We start from the raw sequence: 18,637 nt of genomic DNA on the forward strand, positions 1-18,637 counted from the left end.
TGAAATCCATGACAAAAAGTGTAGTCAGTAATATAATCTGTTAGATTACACATCGTTGGTAACGTAATCTGACTACTTTTGGATTACATTTAGATTACTTTTGACATCTTATTTGATTTCAAATATATAAAGGTGGAAAAAAATTCTATTTCACCAGCAAGAGCCTTAAAAACTCATTTTAAAGTGCAACGTATGGACAGTTAATACTTCACAATACTACTAACACTGATTTACTTTGCAATTAGTGTCAACTATTAGTAACACACTGAATAACAAAAAAATCACTTTTTATTAATTTTTAAACATATTTACTTAATTTTAAGTAAATAAAAACAAAAACTGCTACAATGCAAAAAACAATATTGAATTTTACAAAATTCACTGCAACAACACTGCTAGGTCTAAAATTTCACCTCACAAATAAAACTGAAGTGTTTCTTTAAACCATGTAAAATGAAACGGTGTCCATTTTGACATTGGTGGGGAAATAAATAAAATTGTCTTCAGAGCCGCATTGTCGCAAAGGTTTATTGCTGTTTATTTAAACAATAGTTAAATTACTATTTTTGTTATCGTAATCTTATTTATTATAATGGTTACAGGCCAAAAACAACAAATATACAATCATTCTATTTTATTTATTATTTTTGGTTAATTGTAACTTTTTTGTGATGCCAGTAAAAATTCTGGCATGGCAAGTTAAAAACTGAAACAAAATATTTCCTCCAGATCGGCTTTATTTTAAATAAAATAAGTAATATGTAAAAAACAGACGGACATCAGTGGTTATATGTGGATATAGACTCATTGTTTGGTCAAAATTATTGCTAGGGACAATTCAGTGTTCCCTGGATATTGGTAGAAGGGACCTTCAGAGTCCCAGCGTCCCTACTCAAATCAATGCCTTTGCATCCAGTGATCAAACACTTAGTGCTGTTTCATTTTTCATCTTGTCTAACATAAGCGGTAGGTAAATTTATTATGAAAAATGTACAAAAAAGAGATTTACAAAATTGTGAACATCATACTGCCATAGTGTGAATAATATGTAATCATGTAATCCATAAAAAAGTAACAGTAGTCTGATTACGAGTATTTTAAAATGTAGGTTAATCTAATTACAAGTACTTGATTTTTGGAATCTGATTACGTAATCCAGATTACATGTAATCCTGGTTATACATATCAGTTCATGTTTAAAAAAAGGTGTCACATAAAAGAAATAAATGTGTCTCAGAACTTTATACATAGGGAAGGAAAGCGATGCCTCATTTTCCATCAACAATTTCATCATCCACATTTTCAGTATCAGTGCGGTGACTGTGTAAACACAGCAGTTATAATGGTGAGTCTGAGTGCAAGGGCTCGTGGGTGAGTTATGGGAGTCTGCTGCCAAAAACAAGTCATCAAGTCTGGAGCGGTCATCGTGATGCTCTGTTTGCCCATCATCTCTCCTCCCCTTCACCCCCACACAAACCCCCGTTACCCTCTGATGTCTGTGTGCCTTCGTTAATGAAGAAATTCTGGTAGCTGGGTGAGACATAGCTCTCAGCTGAGCAACCTCCAGCTTTCTCTCCAAACTCTTCACCCTGGGCCAGCTCATCCACAGGGCAGCCAGAGCTTCCTCCGCTATACGCCCATCAGAAGCTGCCAGTGTCATGCAGAAACGGCTGGAAAAATATCTACCATATTACATCTCGTAAGATGGGAATTTAAAATGATTACGTCTACTTTCAAAATAATTCATGTTGGGTACAGCTACTTATAAAAAACTGTATTCAAAGATGTTTCTTCTGAGCAAAGACTTAAGGATACAAAAGACCTCTTATAAGATTTTTAACAGACTATACATTTAGTTTTACTCAATCGTTTAATTTGTTGTAAAACCCCTGAGACAAAATCGATACCTAATATTTATATTTAAGAACTCATTAACAGTCTTTTATCATTAGTCCTTTATCCTGTACCGTTGTGGCAAATTAGTTGCTTACAAGAAGCAAAGTTACTATTAAGTTTTAGGAAACATATGTGCCATTTCACATACAACAAACACTTGCAAGTTCGCACGAGCTAGTGCAACTGACAGGCTTGAGTAAAACGCTTCCTGACACTTACACCATCATGATGAGAGATGTTGAGTAAAGCTATAGACAGTCTCACCATGTCCAGAAGAGTTGTTAACAAACTGTACAGATAGCTTCAAACCATTAACAGTGATACAAAACATGCAATCAAGCATGGGTGAGGAATAAACTCTACAAAGGGGATATGTGGATGTCTTAGGATAAGATAAAATGATGAAAAAGTCGTCTTTGAAAAATGTCTTTTGTTTAAGCTCTTGAAGAATCCAGCTATAAAATCCAAATAAATGGCTCTTAAATCAGTGATTTTTGATAGGAAGATTATGAATTTAAAAGTACAAAAGCTGTCATTGGTGCAGTACCCTTTCCTTTTATCTAGCATTTACCTACAGATATCTACTGTACCTTTGAGGAACTAATATGCACATCTTAGTCCAAACCCTGCTAAAATAAACTGACTGGTTTTAGCTGTTTTTTTAGAGGGATTTTACCATTTTTTAGTTGGCCAAGCTAGTCTCATGCTGAACGACCACCTGGTTCACCACCTATAACCAGCTTGACCAGGCTGAAGGCTTGCCTAGATTGGCTAAGGTGGTTGGCTGGTCTTATAGCCTGACCAACTAAGTGTTCAAAAATCCATCTAAAGCCAACCTGCTTCACCAGCTAAAACTAGGCACAGAGATCAGCTAAAACCAGCCACTGGATTACGCTGTTTTTGTCAGCAGGGTACTACCAGAGGCGGACAGAGTACACGGCTTCATTACTTGAGTAAAAGTACAGATACCACTTGCTAAATTTTACTCAAGTACAAGTAAAAGTACTGAAGTACTTGTTTTTAAAAGTACTTGAGTATCAAGAGTACATTTTTAAATATTGCATTACTACTGCCACAGTGCACATTGAACCACGTGAGATGATTGACAGCTGTACAGCAAACGATAAAGCTCTGAGGTCAAATCAGGAAGAGGAGACACACATCTCGCTCCGTTCGCTCTTTGAGCTCTTCAGATCGCATAATTCAGTGGAAAATTAATAGAAATGTTATTCTGTATAACTAAATATTTTTCTAACATGTGAAAATCAATCATTATTTCTCCAAATATGTGCACCATTGTACTAATAACCTGTATAGTTTATGTATTTGAACACAAATAAACCGGAGAAGACGAGAATTAATCTTTTATGAGTGATGATTTCTATTCAAAATAATGAACGTTACAGATTAATTATTTTGGACTCCTGGCATAAATTAAGAAATTAATGTCACTGCAAACCAGTTAAATCATAAACAGTGGTCACCTATCAAAGCTGTCTTGTGATGCTGAGTTTGTCCAGATCAAGTAAGAGTGTCATGTTTTGACGAGTATAATTTTGAACAACAATATTCTGGGCTCACCAGTGATCACTGCTGCTCTCAAGGGGTTGAATTTTTGTAGGCGATGAGTAAGTTTTGTTTTGTTAAACACAGCAAACACTTGAAGTAAAAACTATCATTAACTTCAGAAAATTGAAATAGTCTGGCGAGGTGGGGCCACGTACGGGTTGGCACATTGCCGGGATGGACCTGCTGTGTCTTCTTCATCCATTGTTTCATCTGACTATGGTGACTTTGGCGGAAAGCTGAAGGTGATTGCTTATAGGCTGTCACAATCAGTGGCACCTGCACAATCCAATTCCCTTTTTTTTCGAATTAACTGGCACTTACGGTTATGAGTGGAAATTTAGTGGAGTAAAGAGGACAATATTTGCCTCTCAAATGTACTTGAGTAAAGTCATGAGTACTCCCCCAAAATGATACTCGTGTAAAATACAGATCCCTCAAAATTGTACTTAAGCACTGTACTCAAGTAAATGTACTATACTGTCAGGTGTTGTGTCGAACTCAGTTCCCCCTATGTTTCCCTTTAGTGTAGTGTTTTTATAGCGTTTTCATCACGTTACATTTAGAAAGATTAAAGATTTGAATTGGTTATACTAAAATGCAAAAATATAATGTATTTTATAATACAATTTATTAAATAGTTCATACATTTGACAGTTTTCTATTAGGGTATTTCTTTTCAAATATAGCCTGTAATTTTCTTTTTTCCTTTACTGGTTGTTTTAAAAATGTAATGTTTGCATACATAATAAATATATATTATACATATAATATGATTCATACTGTAAAAATAATTGACTTACCATTAAGAACAATACAGGTAGATTACAGAAATGCACACATATACATCTCAGTGGCACTTACATTGTGGTAAAGAAGGAGGTTAAAATTCAAATAATGTTGGTGTAATTAGTTTAGATAGTTCAAAGAAAAGTAGCCTAGATAGGCTCTGGGCCTAACCGTAAGAATCTGCCAAATGTATTAACCCGTTTAATCCCAAATTTTTAGGAAATTTTAAGGAAGTAAACTGATCTGGTCATGTGACCTTTCACGGTAGTCACATGACATTAATACATTTTAATCAAGACAATTTATTTTTTCATTTAAAAGTTTAATTTCTTGCCCAGAGCCAACATCAACACTTTTAGAGTTTTCAGAAATAAGAAAAAGACACGGTCACAATTGTGACCGGTGGGATTATTGTGACAGCCTTAGGTTTTATTGTGGTAAAAGTGTAGTAACCATGTTTTTTTTTTCTTTTTTTGGTGTATTGATCACTATCAGGAAACTATGGTTTACCATGGTTTTTAATTACTATTAAAATATATAATATATTTATATATAATAATAATAAATCTACTTGCAATGGCAGGACTGATGACAGCTGCTCGTTTGAGAACAAAACAACAAACGCCGACACTGCCCTCTTGTGTTTATAATGCGTTTTATTATTGGAGCGAACATTTTCTCGAACAGATAAGACAATTTACAATAATAACAACAACTGTTAACCATGCATTAAATTGTGCAAATAATCTGTAAATAAATTATTTAAGTCAAACACATATCTTCTAAATAATAAAATGAATGTAGGCACTTGATGAGACAGCAAACACAACGTTCAATAAGTGAACCTCAATTCAATTTAATTTCTCACAATTTGTGTGCAGCGTTGCAAAGCGGATTTTACATTACAAACGTAAAGAAAAATGTAGGACAAACAAACATGTACCTTTTGGGCGCTCGGGTACCCTTATAAGGTTCTGTTGTGTAACTTTACAGGTATACTTAACTATACATACATCTTAAGAATCGATTATGTTGGGCAGTTAACTGTTTTGTACCCCTAAAATTTAACAGGTACAACATAGTTCCTAGGACAACATAGGGTATGATATTGTAGCCTACCCCAAAAGATGCAACATTCCAGAAAAGGTAGTTTTGTACCTTGTTTGTTTTTGACAATGTACCATATATTAAAAAGGGGGAAGAGTGGGAACACTGGAAACACTTTTTGCATTTCCTTCCATTTCTCAGAGTGTTGAAAAGCCAAATTTTTAATACACTAAACCTGATGCCAAACATACATTTTAGTCCGGGAAACCTCCACTCATAAAGTTGTCCCTAAGCCACTTCTGTGTTGTACAGGTTGTGTGTTTAGGGTCACGTTTGAAGGTGAACCTTTATTCCAGTTTCAGGATATCTCTGTACTTTGCTCCGTTGAACTTTCCCTCAACCCTGACCAGTGTCCCAGTCCCTGCTGTTGAAACGCCCTCACAACATGATGCTGCCACCACCATGATGCTGGTTAACTCTTTGGACAGGCAGATGACAAGTGGTGCTTGGTTTCCTCCAGACATAACAGTCTGAATAGAGTCCAAACAGATAAAATACTGGTTTCATTAGACCAGAGCATCTTTGTCCTCACAGTCTGAGAGTCCTTCAGATGCTTTCGTGCAAATTTCACCTTTTTTATTATGGCCCTTCTCACCAGATTGCTAGCATTGTAACGATCCTGTTTCTGAGCTCTGCAGGCAGTTCTTTTGACCTCATGGCTTGGGTTTTGCTCTGATATTCATTGTCAGCTCTGAGGGCTTTTATAAAGAGTGTATAGTTATATAGATGTGTGCAGCCTTACATCTCCAATCAATTTACTTTACCATAGGTGGACTCCAATCAAGGTGTAGAGAAACACAGAGGAACCTGCATAAAGCAAAACTTCAAGTGTTGTTGCAAAAGGTCTATACTGGTGCGAATGATATTTCAATGATATGTGCAAAACGTTCTAAAATTCTGTTTTCACTTCGTCATGAGTGCAGATTAATTAGAAAAAAATTAATATCAGGTTACAATAAAACAAAAAAGATGTTCAAATCAGGAGTTCATAAACTGGGTTGAAATTATTTATTAAAAAAAACACAAAAACAAACGCAAGACATGCTGCATGAAGCATTATAATACTTTCATCATCACAACAGTGACATTATTCTTACAGTCATAACTGGAAGGGGTAACACAATACATTAAGGTCCTATTTATTCAAATCATTAGTAAACATGAACATTAGCTAACACAAACTAACAATATGCAATCAGTTTTTACAGCTTTTATTAACCTTTGTCCACGTTAGTTCAATGGACATGTACTCATTTTAACAACTTTTGATAAATAAATGTTCAAATAACGATTTAATTATGACTCTCATTGTTAGTTCATGTTAACTAATGCAATTAACTAATATTAACAAATAAAACTTACTGTAAAGTGTTACCCTGACAACGTGTCAAACTGATTCGAAGCAGAGATCTGAACAATGTTTAGTGATGTTTTCAGAGTCACAGACCCCTCAGCTGAACTTTGCTTTGGAGAAATCCATCTCAGGATGCTGAGCCATGAACCTGCAACCACATCATACAATAGTTAAAAGTATTAAAAAAAAGAAAGTAAGTGAATTAGCCATTTATGAGACTTGTGGTGCGTTTACACCAGACGCTAATGAAGCGTTAAGTGTGAGTGATATACATATTACTGCAAAGACGCGATAGACATCCTGTGACGCGATTCATGTGACATAAATTGAGCGTTTTAGGCCTTTGAGTTGAAAAATCTGAACATTGGCAAATATTTATGTCGCGTTAACCAATAAGGAGCTTGCTGATTACGACATTACTGATTAAATATATTTAGAGGGAGAGAAAAAGAGAAAAAAAGCGAGCGAGCGAAACAAGAAGCTAGCCAAAACCAGCAAATTTGTCATATTCATGTCAGAATTTCATATGCGAATGTAGTGAAGTAATGTCCTTCCATTCGCGTCTGAAGAAAACACACCTCTTTCCTCAGATAAACACAAATGACTCTAGACTAGAATTAGTCTATTCTCACTTTTTCAGGATATCCTGTTTCTTCTGCTCTTCAGAAGTTGGCAACCCCATGGACTTCTGCCTCTGGTCATACATCATCTTTTCCACCATACTGCGTGTCTCCCCATCCAAATCAGACAGCTGAGCACATTAAATTTAAAGAGAGATCAAAGGGTGCATAATTAATAGAAGGACTAAAGTCATCAACACAGAATGTAAATAGTGTATTTAACCAAACTTTAAAAGACCTTACAGTCCTGATTTGAGAAATTGGTTGCTCAAGCAGCTCAGTCCATGTGTTTGATTGCTTACCTTGGAGTTCTCAGGGCAGATTTTTTTGGTGTTGATTTCAGGGTCTGTGGTCACTAACTTATTCCACCACTCCATTTTATTGATCTGAAATAAACATGTGGATTAATGATAACAGAATTGCAGTTTGTGCGCTTTGTACAAGCAAACTATTGGTATCTGTAGATGTCATTCCATATAACAGAACATTGGTATCGGCATAGAAGTTTTTGTGGAAAAAAAATCTGTAAGTTATGACAAAACTTAAACACTGTGCTTACACCGAGGACCTAACCAGTTACACCTAATTTGACAATATACAGTATAAGATGTAAACAAGTACATGGTTTAAACAACCATATGGGTTTTTATATATACTTTTTAAATAGATTTAAATACACTTTCAGCATTTTGTTGTGCATCACTATTACCTTCTCAAAATGGATTGTGACTATTTTTCCATCCTCAATGAGCCAAGAGCTCTCCTCCACCTTCACCTCATTGTACAGCTGTCCGTCAATCACAGGCGGATGACCCTTCAGACCGACCTTCAGAGAACGCCGCTGGATGTCCACCACAACATCCTTCCCCTTCATACGGAAGTTCACATCAAAAGGCACTAAGAGCTGTAAGAGAAACAACAGGATGTCCAGTTCAGGTTTCTTTTATCATCTTCATCTCTACAGAACAGACAACAGCTGATTATCTCAATATGACACCGTACGTTCAGAATAAAAGATAAACAGGACTGCAGACACCAAATCTGATGATTTATAATTTTTGACAGCAGCTAAAGAATCCCATGTGCAATCCTTCTTTTAAATCTGTGAATAAGAATACAACTCACATCCACTTCAGAGAGAGTTTGAGTCCACCTGTAGTTTGGAAGATCTGCTCCATTTCCAGCATTTGGTTTGATCTTGTCTTTGTCTTTTTCATCTTCCTCTCCCTCTGAGTCAGACTGAGATAAACACATCAGTTCAGCAAAATACATCATCATATCTGTCTTTATTTAAAGAACTTGCAATATTCCGTTTTTGTTAAATAGCCAAATACTACATTATATTGTGTATAAGCTCTCTATATATAATCAACATTGGAGTGCCACCCTCAGGATGAATTACGTAAGGACACTAAAGTGTTCTGTATTATTTGAATGCTGCCTCATGTATGTGACTGACAGCCAGAGATTGTTTTAGATAAAAGTAATTTCTAATTTTATTTGCAATTGACAAGATCTAATGCTGTCACAGAGATAAGCTGGATATTTTAGCACACCTATGACACCTTACATGATATCTGTCATGTAAAATTGCAAACAGCACATTGAATACAATGAAACACAACTGTTAGTATTCCTGCTGAAGCATATCAATGTCTGCATGTGAAATCTAACATATCTTTTGAAAATAATCATACTGACAACAGCTGTCAACCACATAAACCTGTCAGCAGTCATTCAGTAAATATTTTCTCACTTAAAGCATCATTCTCAGATAAGGTCAAGTATTCCTCATGTTAATAATTTTTTTATGCAAATACTTGTAGTCATTTAGGTCAAGTGCAACTAACAAATATGTTAAGGGGTAACTAAACATTTAAAACAGAAAAAACTCACCCCCTTTTTATCTGCTTTCTCCGAGGAATCATCTTTCTCAGCTACCTCTGAATCTTTCTTTTCCTCTTGTTTTGTCTGAAAAGGAAGAAGATATGGATTTACAAACTTAATGCCGGGTTAATTATAACACAGCTGGCTACTTTACATATTTGTACATGTAACGTTCACAGCTGACTTTCTAAATCATTCTTAGAGACGGTTTCAGCAGAATCAATATAAACAAACAGCTTTTGTGAACATACATACTGTAACTTCTGGGAAATTCCGCTAACCAAGTACTTTAAGAGAATTTTATTTCTGATAACAAGCAAAATAAACAACAATAGATTACCTTAGTTCAAATCATAGATAAAGCTTATGATTCATGAACACACACTTGCAGGAGATTTATAAAGGGAACATTGCTTTGTTTTATAAGTCTTAATATTTTGGGGCATATGCTTTTTTGGCTTTTGTGCGAACATAGATTTTTAGTAAAGATCCTACGCACAGTTTTATAAATGAGACCCCTGGTCTGTATTTATTTATCAGTCTAGCTGGTGGCTAGAAACTGATCTCTGAAACAAATAAAATGTTTTGGTTTGCTAAAGAAGAAGGGAGAATACGAGCATGAATCACAACTGTGGGGAGAGGTTTGGAAACCAGGCAAGAATTCAAGGACCTGTAGCTAACATACATTCATTTTATACAGTAACGTTAACTCTCTGTAATAGTGGATACATGTTAGATATGATACATGAACTAAGGTAATTAACTTGTCATTTATTTCCCTTGTTATCAGAAATAAAGTACTGTAAAATGAGTCGTTAGTTTATGTTGTTTCTGCTGAAAACATTTATAAGCTTACTGTTGCGAATTAGGGTATGTTAAAGTCACGGTTTTGAACATAACTGATTTTTGTTCATTTTTAACCACGGTATCAACTTTTAATGCTTGTGTGTGGCTGAATGAATGCATAATTTGTTTACTTGATTTAATTGTGACTGGAGTCTCTCAGCTTCTTCATCTGTAAGTTCTTTGATTCGGGGCTCCTCTGGAGTCTGTTTTTTTCTCTCCTCTTCCTTTAGTTTAGCAGCTCTCTCCACTTTCTCCTTTTTCTCCTTCTCTTGTCTGGACTGTTTCTCTTTCTGGGCTTTCTGAGCGAGCTGATTGTGATGAGCAAAGGCCTCTTTAACCAACTGAGGAACACACAGCAGATTATTAGTTGGGTCAAATGATGCTAATAGGATGAAAAGCAGTAAAGGGAGATTAAAGAGAGAATTCTTTCAAGAGATGAAATATTATAATATACACAATATTTCTTTCCACACATAATGGTGTCACATATGTGGGAACTACTTAACTGATATCCCAACATATTTTACTGTAAATATTAAGGACATTATCATCTTACCAGAACAATCTCTAATTCTTTTTTAATATCTGATTGTGAATACAGGAGCTATATGTGGATTTTTGGGGCATCTAGTGGTAAGATTGTGAATTGCAACTACCAGCTCAGACCACAGGTCACCTCTCCCTTTAGTAACGCACAGAGAAGCTACGGTAGCCACCACAGGACAAACATGTCATCGTCTGAGGCCCTGTCCCAAATGGCGCACTTCATGTGGACTCTCGGTCTCGTGGCCTTAAATTGCGCGCGCTCGCTTAGTCTACGAGTTCGTAGGGTGTCCCATCTGTAATTTTTATGCTTTGAAGTGTGCTCATCAGCACCTCCTTTGCCCCCTTGATGCGGTCTCAGCAAATCCCACACGGCAGCAGGCTTCGTGCACTTTACCAACTCAGGAATCCTTGCGAAAGAGCAATCAGACCAATCAGACGACGGAAGGGAGGAGTTCACACTACCGGGCAACTTCTCTACCTATTTCCGGTGTGACGCTCGAGTCTGTCCCTAAATGCGACTCCGGTGCACCCACGTGGACTCGCATCAAGGGTCCCTAAAGTCTGGACTACATGATGTAAACAAAGTGTGGACTCTGAGGAGGACCACAATTCCGGAGTGTGCCATTTGGGGCAGGGCCTCAGACTGTAGCCGTGTCTCGTATCACAGGTTGTGTCCTCTAGATCGCAGTCTAAGGTTGCATACGTCATTGGCCCTGTCCCAAATGGCTTACTTCATGTGGACTTTCTCTCTCGTGGCCTTAAATTGCGCGTGCTTGCTTAGTCTACAAGTCAGTAGGGTGTCCCATCTGTCATTTTAACGCTGCAAAGTGTGCTCAACAGCGCCCCTTTGAACCCTTGATGCAGTCTTTGGGAAAGCCTGCACTGCAGCAGGCTTCGCACACTTTACCAACCCAGAAGTCCTTGCGAAAGAGAAATCAGACCAATCAGATGAAGGAAGGGAGGAGTTCACACTGATGAGCAACTTCTCTTTCTATTTCCGGTATGGCGCTCGAGTCTGTCCCAAAATACAATTTCGGTGCACCCTCTTGGACTCGTGTCAAGGCCCCTGGGGTCTGCACTACATGATGTCATTAAAGTGTGGACTCTGAGGAGGTCCACAATCCGGTGTGTGCCATTTGGGACAGGGCCATAAAAGCTGTCTCATTTGAGAAATGTAATTAGGACTCTCTAAAGGTGACCTTCGAATACGCTCATCACAAGAATTCGGAGGATACATGAGGTGTATCCTTTGCTGCTGCAGATAGCCCACAATTCTTTGCGTTGACGTCAACAACGTTTTTAAAAAAATGGCCGCGGCAGCAAATGTACATACAAATGAAGATCTGGGGCCTCATTTATCAACATTGCGTAGAAAATGTTCTATATTTGTACCTACGAATGAAATTTAGAATGTGCCTAAGGTAAAAAAAATGGGATTTATCAAACGTGCGCACGTGGTTCGTATGCACATCAGTAAGTAATCCTTGATGATAAATCCCACTTGTTCTTAAGCACCATGCTCGTGCACGTTCATAGTCATTTGCATTCCGAAACGCCTCCAATGAACCATATATGGTGACAACACCTCCCGTTATATGTCACGTGGTTGTGCTTTTTCCCTCATCGCAATAATGACAAAGAGAGCGTAAAAGAGGAATTTTACAGACATAGAAATTAAGTTACTGGTGGATGAGGTTAAATCCTAATAACACATCCTGTTTGGTAGTTAGTGCGGGAGGAATGACTAACAAAAGAAAACAAATCTACATGTGAACATGTTACCAGTGAGTTTAATTCCGTAGAATATGAGGAGAGAACACTTCCAGAAATAAAAAAAGTGGTTTGACATTAAATTAACAGCAAAAAAAAAAAAAAAAAAAAAAAACGCGTCACAGAACACCGACGTGAAACGAGTGCAACTGGAGGAGGACAGACAACTTTCCACCTTGGACAGCAGCATATATAACCAGCATCATTGCCGCGATCTTTGAAAACGCGCTACCGGCGGAATGGATTATTTGCCAAGTCTTCCAATAACGCAAGATAATCCATTGCGCTGTGTCAAGCATTTGTCGGAGACTTAATTTATACAAATCACATGTAGAGCTTTCACAGATACAGATACATATCACAAATAAATCATTATACTTATTTGCTGTTACCATACTGACATTGATAATTTTTAACACCTGCTTGTGGATAAAAAATAGACACTTCTTTACCACTGGAATAGGGTCCTATGTAGTATCGCTATTCTACCACTAGATGCTGTGCGTACGCATACTCAGAGGTGTGCGTATTTTTACACACATTTCTACGTATAAGTGCAATTTGATAAATTCCACACTTTGCGTAAAACTGTTCCTACGCACACTTTACGCACACTTCTGTGCGTACGCACGTTTGATAAATGAGGCCCCTGGTGTTTAAATCCAAGTAGTTTCAAGCTTGCTTTTGTTTTAAGTTGTATTATCTCAGTTGGTAGTTGTGTGGTACGCATGTTTTAGGTGTTTAGTGATATTTAAAAAGTCTACAAGAGTCCTTTGCTGCAAGGCAAGAAATAACTCATTGGTTTAACCCTCTGGTATTGTACATATCGTGGTCACTTTCATATTGTTCACTGTATACAATGAAGATATCCATAGCAGCATCATAGCATGACAACAGGAAACTATTAATCAGCTTTTTGAACCGGTTCATTGAGCCAGATTTCTATAGAAATTCTATAATTGTTAATTGTATCTAGTTTAATGACATGCCGTAAATGTGTTGGCATAGCAACGTGATACTTCCTGTTTCCCTTTCATGCCTGTGTATCCTACAAGGGACGTCTCGTTTAATTCTAGTTGAGGACTCTCTGTAGACCACATTCTTCAGAGGACGAGTCCTCGTGAGGATACAACCTTCGAAATTAAATGAAATGAGACACAGCTGTCGTAGTGACCAAACGCACTCTGCAGTTTATCCATTTAGGGCTACCGTAGAATCATGACCTCCATGTAAGGTGACCCGCAGTGTATTTAGATCAAATCGGTGATAAAAACAATACTGTTCATTATGTAAGGTCTTTATACACCACTGATAATATACATAACTATTTTATATTGCATTTTTGTCAAGAGATCCTCCTAAAATGTACACACTGCACTTTTAATAGTAATAAACGTCACCACACCTTCTCTGGTGCTCCAGACTCTCCTCCTGTGAAGAAATCTGTTTTTCTCCTTAGAAAACTGAAGAATGTGTTCACCAACTGTTAAAAATAATAAAGAAGATTCAGTGAAATTATGAAATGATGCCATAGCATAGATAATCTAATCTTAATTAAAGCAAATTAACAAATATACATTAGTCAGTGGGCTGCTTTAAATTCTACAAGACTACCAGAGGAAAATTAAACGTTTCAAAGGGTGATAAAATGCTATATAGGTATGTACTTTAGATAAATATCTTGCTATGTTTCGAGACAAACATCATAATATCCACTTAACTTACTGGAACTATCTTCCAAACCACATAGTCATTCTTAAATTATTAACTATAAAATAGCTCATACAATTATGTGTTGTTCTATACTCATTAATAAAGAGTTAAGTATACTGTAGTTAATGTAAATATAAGGTAAGGACTAAGGTAACACACGTCAGTTAGCACAGTTGCTAGCTTGCTCGTGCACGAGTTAGACATGTCATCATTACCTCCTGAACGCCGCCTTCATGCTGCTGCGCCATCGCCAGCAACATCGAATCATATTTCTCATCATCACCCATCTTCTTTCTCTTTGTTACAGATAAAAGACACAAACAATAAATATAATTTGATATTACGAGTCACACTACAGCCGGTGCGTTGCCGTGACTACTTCCTAGATACAATCATGGTCACGTGATCCTTAAGGCCTATCAAATCAGACATCTTTGTAGCGCAAACGTACCAACCAATCAGATGACTGCGTTCAAACGCTCTAGCGGAGGAACAGATGCATGCGCAGAACCTTCTAGACACCACAGACCAGACAGACACGATGATAAATCACGTTTGATTTTGCATTACATTTTTTGCTATAAATGCTATAAATATTAGATTTATACTAATGTACAATTTGTATCATATTCCATGCGTCCATTCATTGATTTAAGCAGTTTATTTTTAATTTACTGTTTTTTTTAAAGTGTAATTTTTATGAATGGCATTAGTACTCAATATGTTATGAGCCCCTAAAAGCATGTCATACTTGTGTATATCACTGCTATCACACTATATACTTAAATAGGTCTATACTTTGTGATTTTAATAAATAATACAACTAATATTGTTATAGCAGAAGACATCTGTTCCCTCATTATGAAATGCTCTTTTCACAAATGACTTAGATTTCAGTGACAAAATCAGATGTTTGGTCGTAATATTATTTTGACTGATCAAATAGAATAGATAAATTAACATACAGATGAGGAAAAAATTAAGAGAAAATAAATCATCATTTCCGCATGTATTGTGACCAATTTTAGTGCAGCGTCTGTTGAATTTCAACAATAGCAAACCTCAGGAGCGACATAAAGTCATTCAACAGCAATATAAAAGACTGAAAGCATGCCAAGATCAGAGTAATTCAATCAAATATTCACTTTTCCTAAAATACATTATGTAATAATGAAAAAACATTATTTGAAGCACTGATTTGAACATGTTTTCTCTGCAGTATTTATTTAAAATCGGAAAATATTGCATCTTTGTTATTTTGACAATTTTTTTGTCCATTGCAATTTTCAATTAATATGAATATTTAAAAAAAATTGTCGGTGGTTGGCATAGTCAAACAAAAATTATCATTTTACTTAAACACATAAATAGTACATTTAGAAAAAAACAAAAAATTATTTTGAAGTGGTCTCTTATTTTTTTTCCATGGGAGTAGAATGCTAATTTCACACAGCTTATAATGAAATGTTTGTCAAATATAAGACCTGAAAGGTTAATATCATCGTCCTTCTGCTTATAGTGCCAGACTGCTGCTTTTTGAACTTGAATGCTGATAATAAGTGTAATAATAGGTAAATGACCGAGAGTGTGTGGACAGCTGTGGATAAGAAATCATTTTAAATCACCCACATAACACCATTACCTTTCACAAACATTAATAAAATTACTAATAATCAATTTAAAAAAATATTATTGAATTATTATAGCCATTGACATCTTGATCCTAAATCAACGGTGATTTACAAAACTTCAATCTCTTATGAATACATATTATCTGTATTATCCAGTAGATTACTAAACGTTACAAACCAGAGCACTAATGTGACACTCTGTCTGGTACAGGTTAATCAGTTAAACATCATAAATGTCATTAACCTCCACAGTTCTTATGCTGAGCCCGAGTTTTTCTTTAAAGAAAATGGTACACGGTCCAGAGTTTTTCTTTCTGATGTGTAAGAGTCAATGAGGTCAAGGTTGAAGATTAGTTACGGTCTATATGTGGTGCTATAAATAAGACTGCAGACTCAAACTGAAGTTAGTCTAGTGTGGAGTAAAAAGTCAACAGATTTTATTCTGTATAAAATAGGCATTACATCAGTGAAAATGAAAAAAGACTGTAACAATTCAAAATTCAGGAAACATGGAATTCTCTTTAGCATCCTAGGCCAAAAACGTAAACGTCATGCAGTGCACAGGAGTTATTCAGGGATGCACAGCTGTCAATGTGAGCGTTTAGTGTGCTTAAGAGACCCCGAGACCACCTGTACCACCGCTTTTATGGTCCTGATGAAAACTTTTCACTTTATGAAGAATTTACCTTCATTCCAACATCTGCCGGTTAATGATCACCTCATTCTTCTTCACAACCATTGGGTACCACTCTTCATCCTAGGACTCGCTCAAGAGGGCTTCTCCTTTGAGGTGCAGGACTTCCTTGCTGCCAGCATCCTCAGAAATATACTGCTGAATAGCCCAGAGAGAAACCACCGCTACCTACCCACCCTGGCAGAAGTCAACAATCTCAAGTCTTTCCTAAAGACACTCTGGAGCCTAGACCCGAGTATAAAAGAGTATGTGTATATCAAGGGTGCCATATTATTCAATCCAGGTAAGATTTTGTCATTCAGTACCTAACCACTAATCATAACAAACAAATGTATCCTAGAAATATAAATAATCCTGTTGGGGGGTGTTTGTTAAAGTTACGGCTTATGCTTATAGCTAGATACACACAACCCCAAACTGTAATTATGACATTTCAGTGTCTCAACCTTTTTGCTGCAGAAATAAATAAAACACATTTAAATTGAGTTAATGCATTAACTAACAAGAACTATCAACAAGCATTATATTTTTAAAACGAATGTGTTAAAAACAACACATTATTGCGTTGTCCCAGAATCCACCCATCTCTGTCTTATTATTGAAACAACACATTTTTTGTTACATTTAACACAACTTGTGTTATATTTTAACACAAAATCAACACAAAATGACAAAATGTGTTGAAATTACACAGAATGTGTTAAAAGCTTAACGCACAAAGATGTGTAAAAAATTAACACATTCTTTCTACGAGTTCAGGATCTTTTTCTTGTAGTTCTCCATTAACTCCATTATCTTGGAGTTCACAATAACTGCCAGTAACTGGTTTACTGCTTGAAAATAATTACTCAGCATTTATTTCAAAAAGAAAAACTTTATTTCAAGATGATTTACACCAGATAAGTTTCATTGTTTAGAAAGTTTAATGGCACTGAGAATAATTCCATTATTCACATTGTTAACATAATTTAAATTGTAGAAAGTACATAATTAATAAAGGTGTTTATTTAATTTTAACAATTAAAAAAATCTGTTACATGCAAATGTTGTCATGTTTCAGGTGTTCCCGGGCTGCAGAGTTCAGCAGTAATAGCAGAACATCATGAGGAGCTGGAGAGAGCTCTGCTCCCGGTTAATGTTACAGGACACCCCAGAGATCAGCACAGATTCACAGACATCCTGACCACAGCCAGCTCTCTACAGACAGAGGCTCAAAGCCTGGTGACAGAACTCTTTATCAGACCCATCACAGGCCAAATTCATCTCCAACAACTCTTCAATGATGTTTCACAATAAAAATGTAGCATTGCAGCGTTATCTTGTTTTATTATGTTCATTAACATACATTGACAGACGCTTTTATCCAAAGTGACTTTTTTAAGGTATACAATTTTCGGTATTTCCGGAAATCAAACCCTTAACCTGTTGCTAATGATCTACCAAATGAGCTACAAGAACATTATAATTACTATGAAAGAATTTGCTTGTAAAACGTTCAAGTCATGTCTTGATTTGACAGTACACAGAGCAAAAATCAGTGCTGTTGCATGTAACTTTGAATAGTTTTTAATGTTTAATGTATGATACAAAACTGCATTTTCATTTTAAGATGCATTACTGTTGCTATGGTTATGCCTGCTATTCACAGTCACACTAATCCCTACCGAAAGATGACAATGACCAGCAGCAACAACTGTGACTGCATGCTTTGCAGAGTTTCAGCGGTCTAAAATAAAAAGTTTCAGCACATTGTGTGTTTATTCATGACACAAAACCCAAGCACAAAACAAGTATATACTACATGTTTTCACCCCTTATGTGAGCATATAATGAGACAGTACATCATTTTTAAAGTAAAAGCGATTTCATTATGTTAAAGACATATCATAAGGACATGTCATGAAAATCTGACTTTTTGCATGTTTAAATGCTATAATTGGGTCCCCAGTGCTTCTATCAATCTAGGAAATATGAAAAAGATCAACCCACTAACTAATTTTTGGTAAACCAATTTCTGCAAGCATGTGAAAAAATGGGTAATTGAAATTTGGTTACCTTGTGATGTCAAAGGGGGATCTTATTATAATAATACCGCCCCTTAATCGGCTCTATCCAAGCAGAGCACTGACATTTAGTGCAGAGAGAGAAAGAGAGAGAAAATAATTGTTATAATGAATTATTTATTTGAGCTAGAACTTCACAAACGTACTCTGGGGAA

General features: G+C 36.2%; 2 protein-coding genes across 2 annotated transcripts; one reads left to right on the forward strand and one right to left on the reverse strand.

Moving 5' to 3' along the window:
- Positions 1-6,351: 6,351 nt before the first annotated feature.
- Positions 6,352-14,508, reverse strand: nudc (nudC nuclear distribution protein). The gene is made up of 9 exons (XM_065290823.2): positions 14,310-14,508; positions 13,787-13,864; positions 10,197-10,406; positions 9,229-9,303; positions 8,458-8,571; positions 8,042-8,236; positions 7,635-7,718; positions 7,345-7,463; positions 6,352-6,860 (listed from the first exon to the last, which is right to left on the reverse strand). The coding sequence occupies exons 1-9, from the start codon at positions 14,379-14,381 to the stop codon at positions 6,809-6,811; spliced, it is 999 nt and encodes a 332-aa protein (XP_065146895.1). The 5' UTR covers positions 14,382-14,508; the 3' UTR covers positions 6,352-6,808.
- Positions 14,509-16,197: 1,689 nt separating this feature from the next.
- On the forward strand, positions 16,198-17,715 carry nr0b2b (nuclear receptor subfamily 0, group B, member 2b). Its single transcript, XM_065268177.2, has 2 exons — positions 16,198-16,702; positions 17,480-17,715. Exons 1-2 carry the CDS (start codon positions 16,198-16,200, stop codon positions 17,713-17,715), a joined length of 741 nt encoding a protein of 246 aa, XP_065124249.2.
- The last annotated feature ends 922 nt before the right edge of the window (positions 17,716-18,637 follow it).

The sequence above is a fragment of the Paramisgurnus dabryanus genome, chromosome 19 (assembly GCF_030506205.2).
Source record: "Paramisgurnus dabryanus chromosome 19, PD_genome_1.1, whole genome shotgun sequence".
NCBI classification, from domain to species: Eukaryota; Metazoa; Chordata; class Actinopteri; order Cypriniformes; family Cobitidae; genus Paramisgurnus; species Paramisgurnus dabryanus.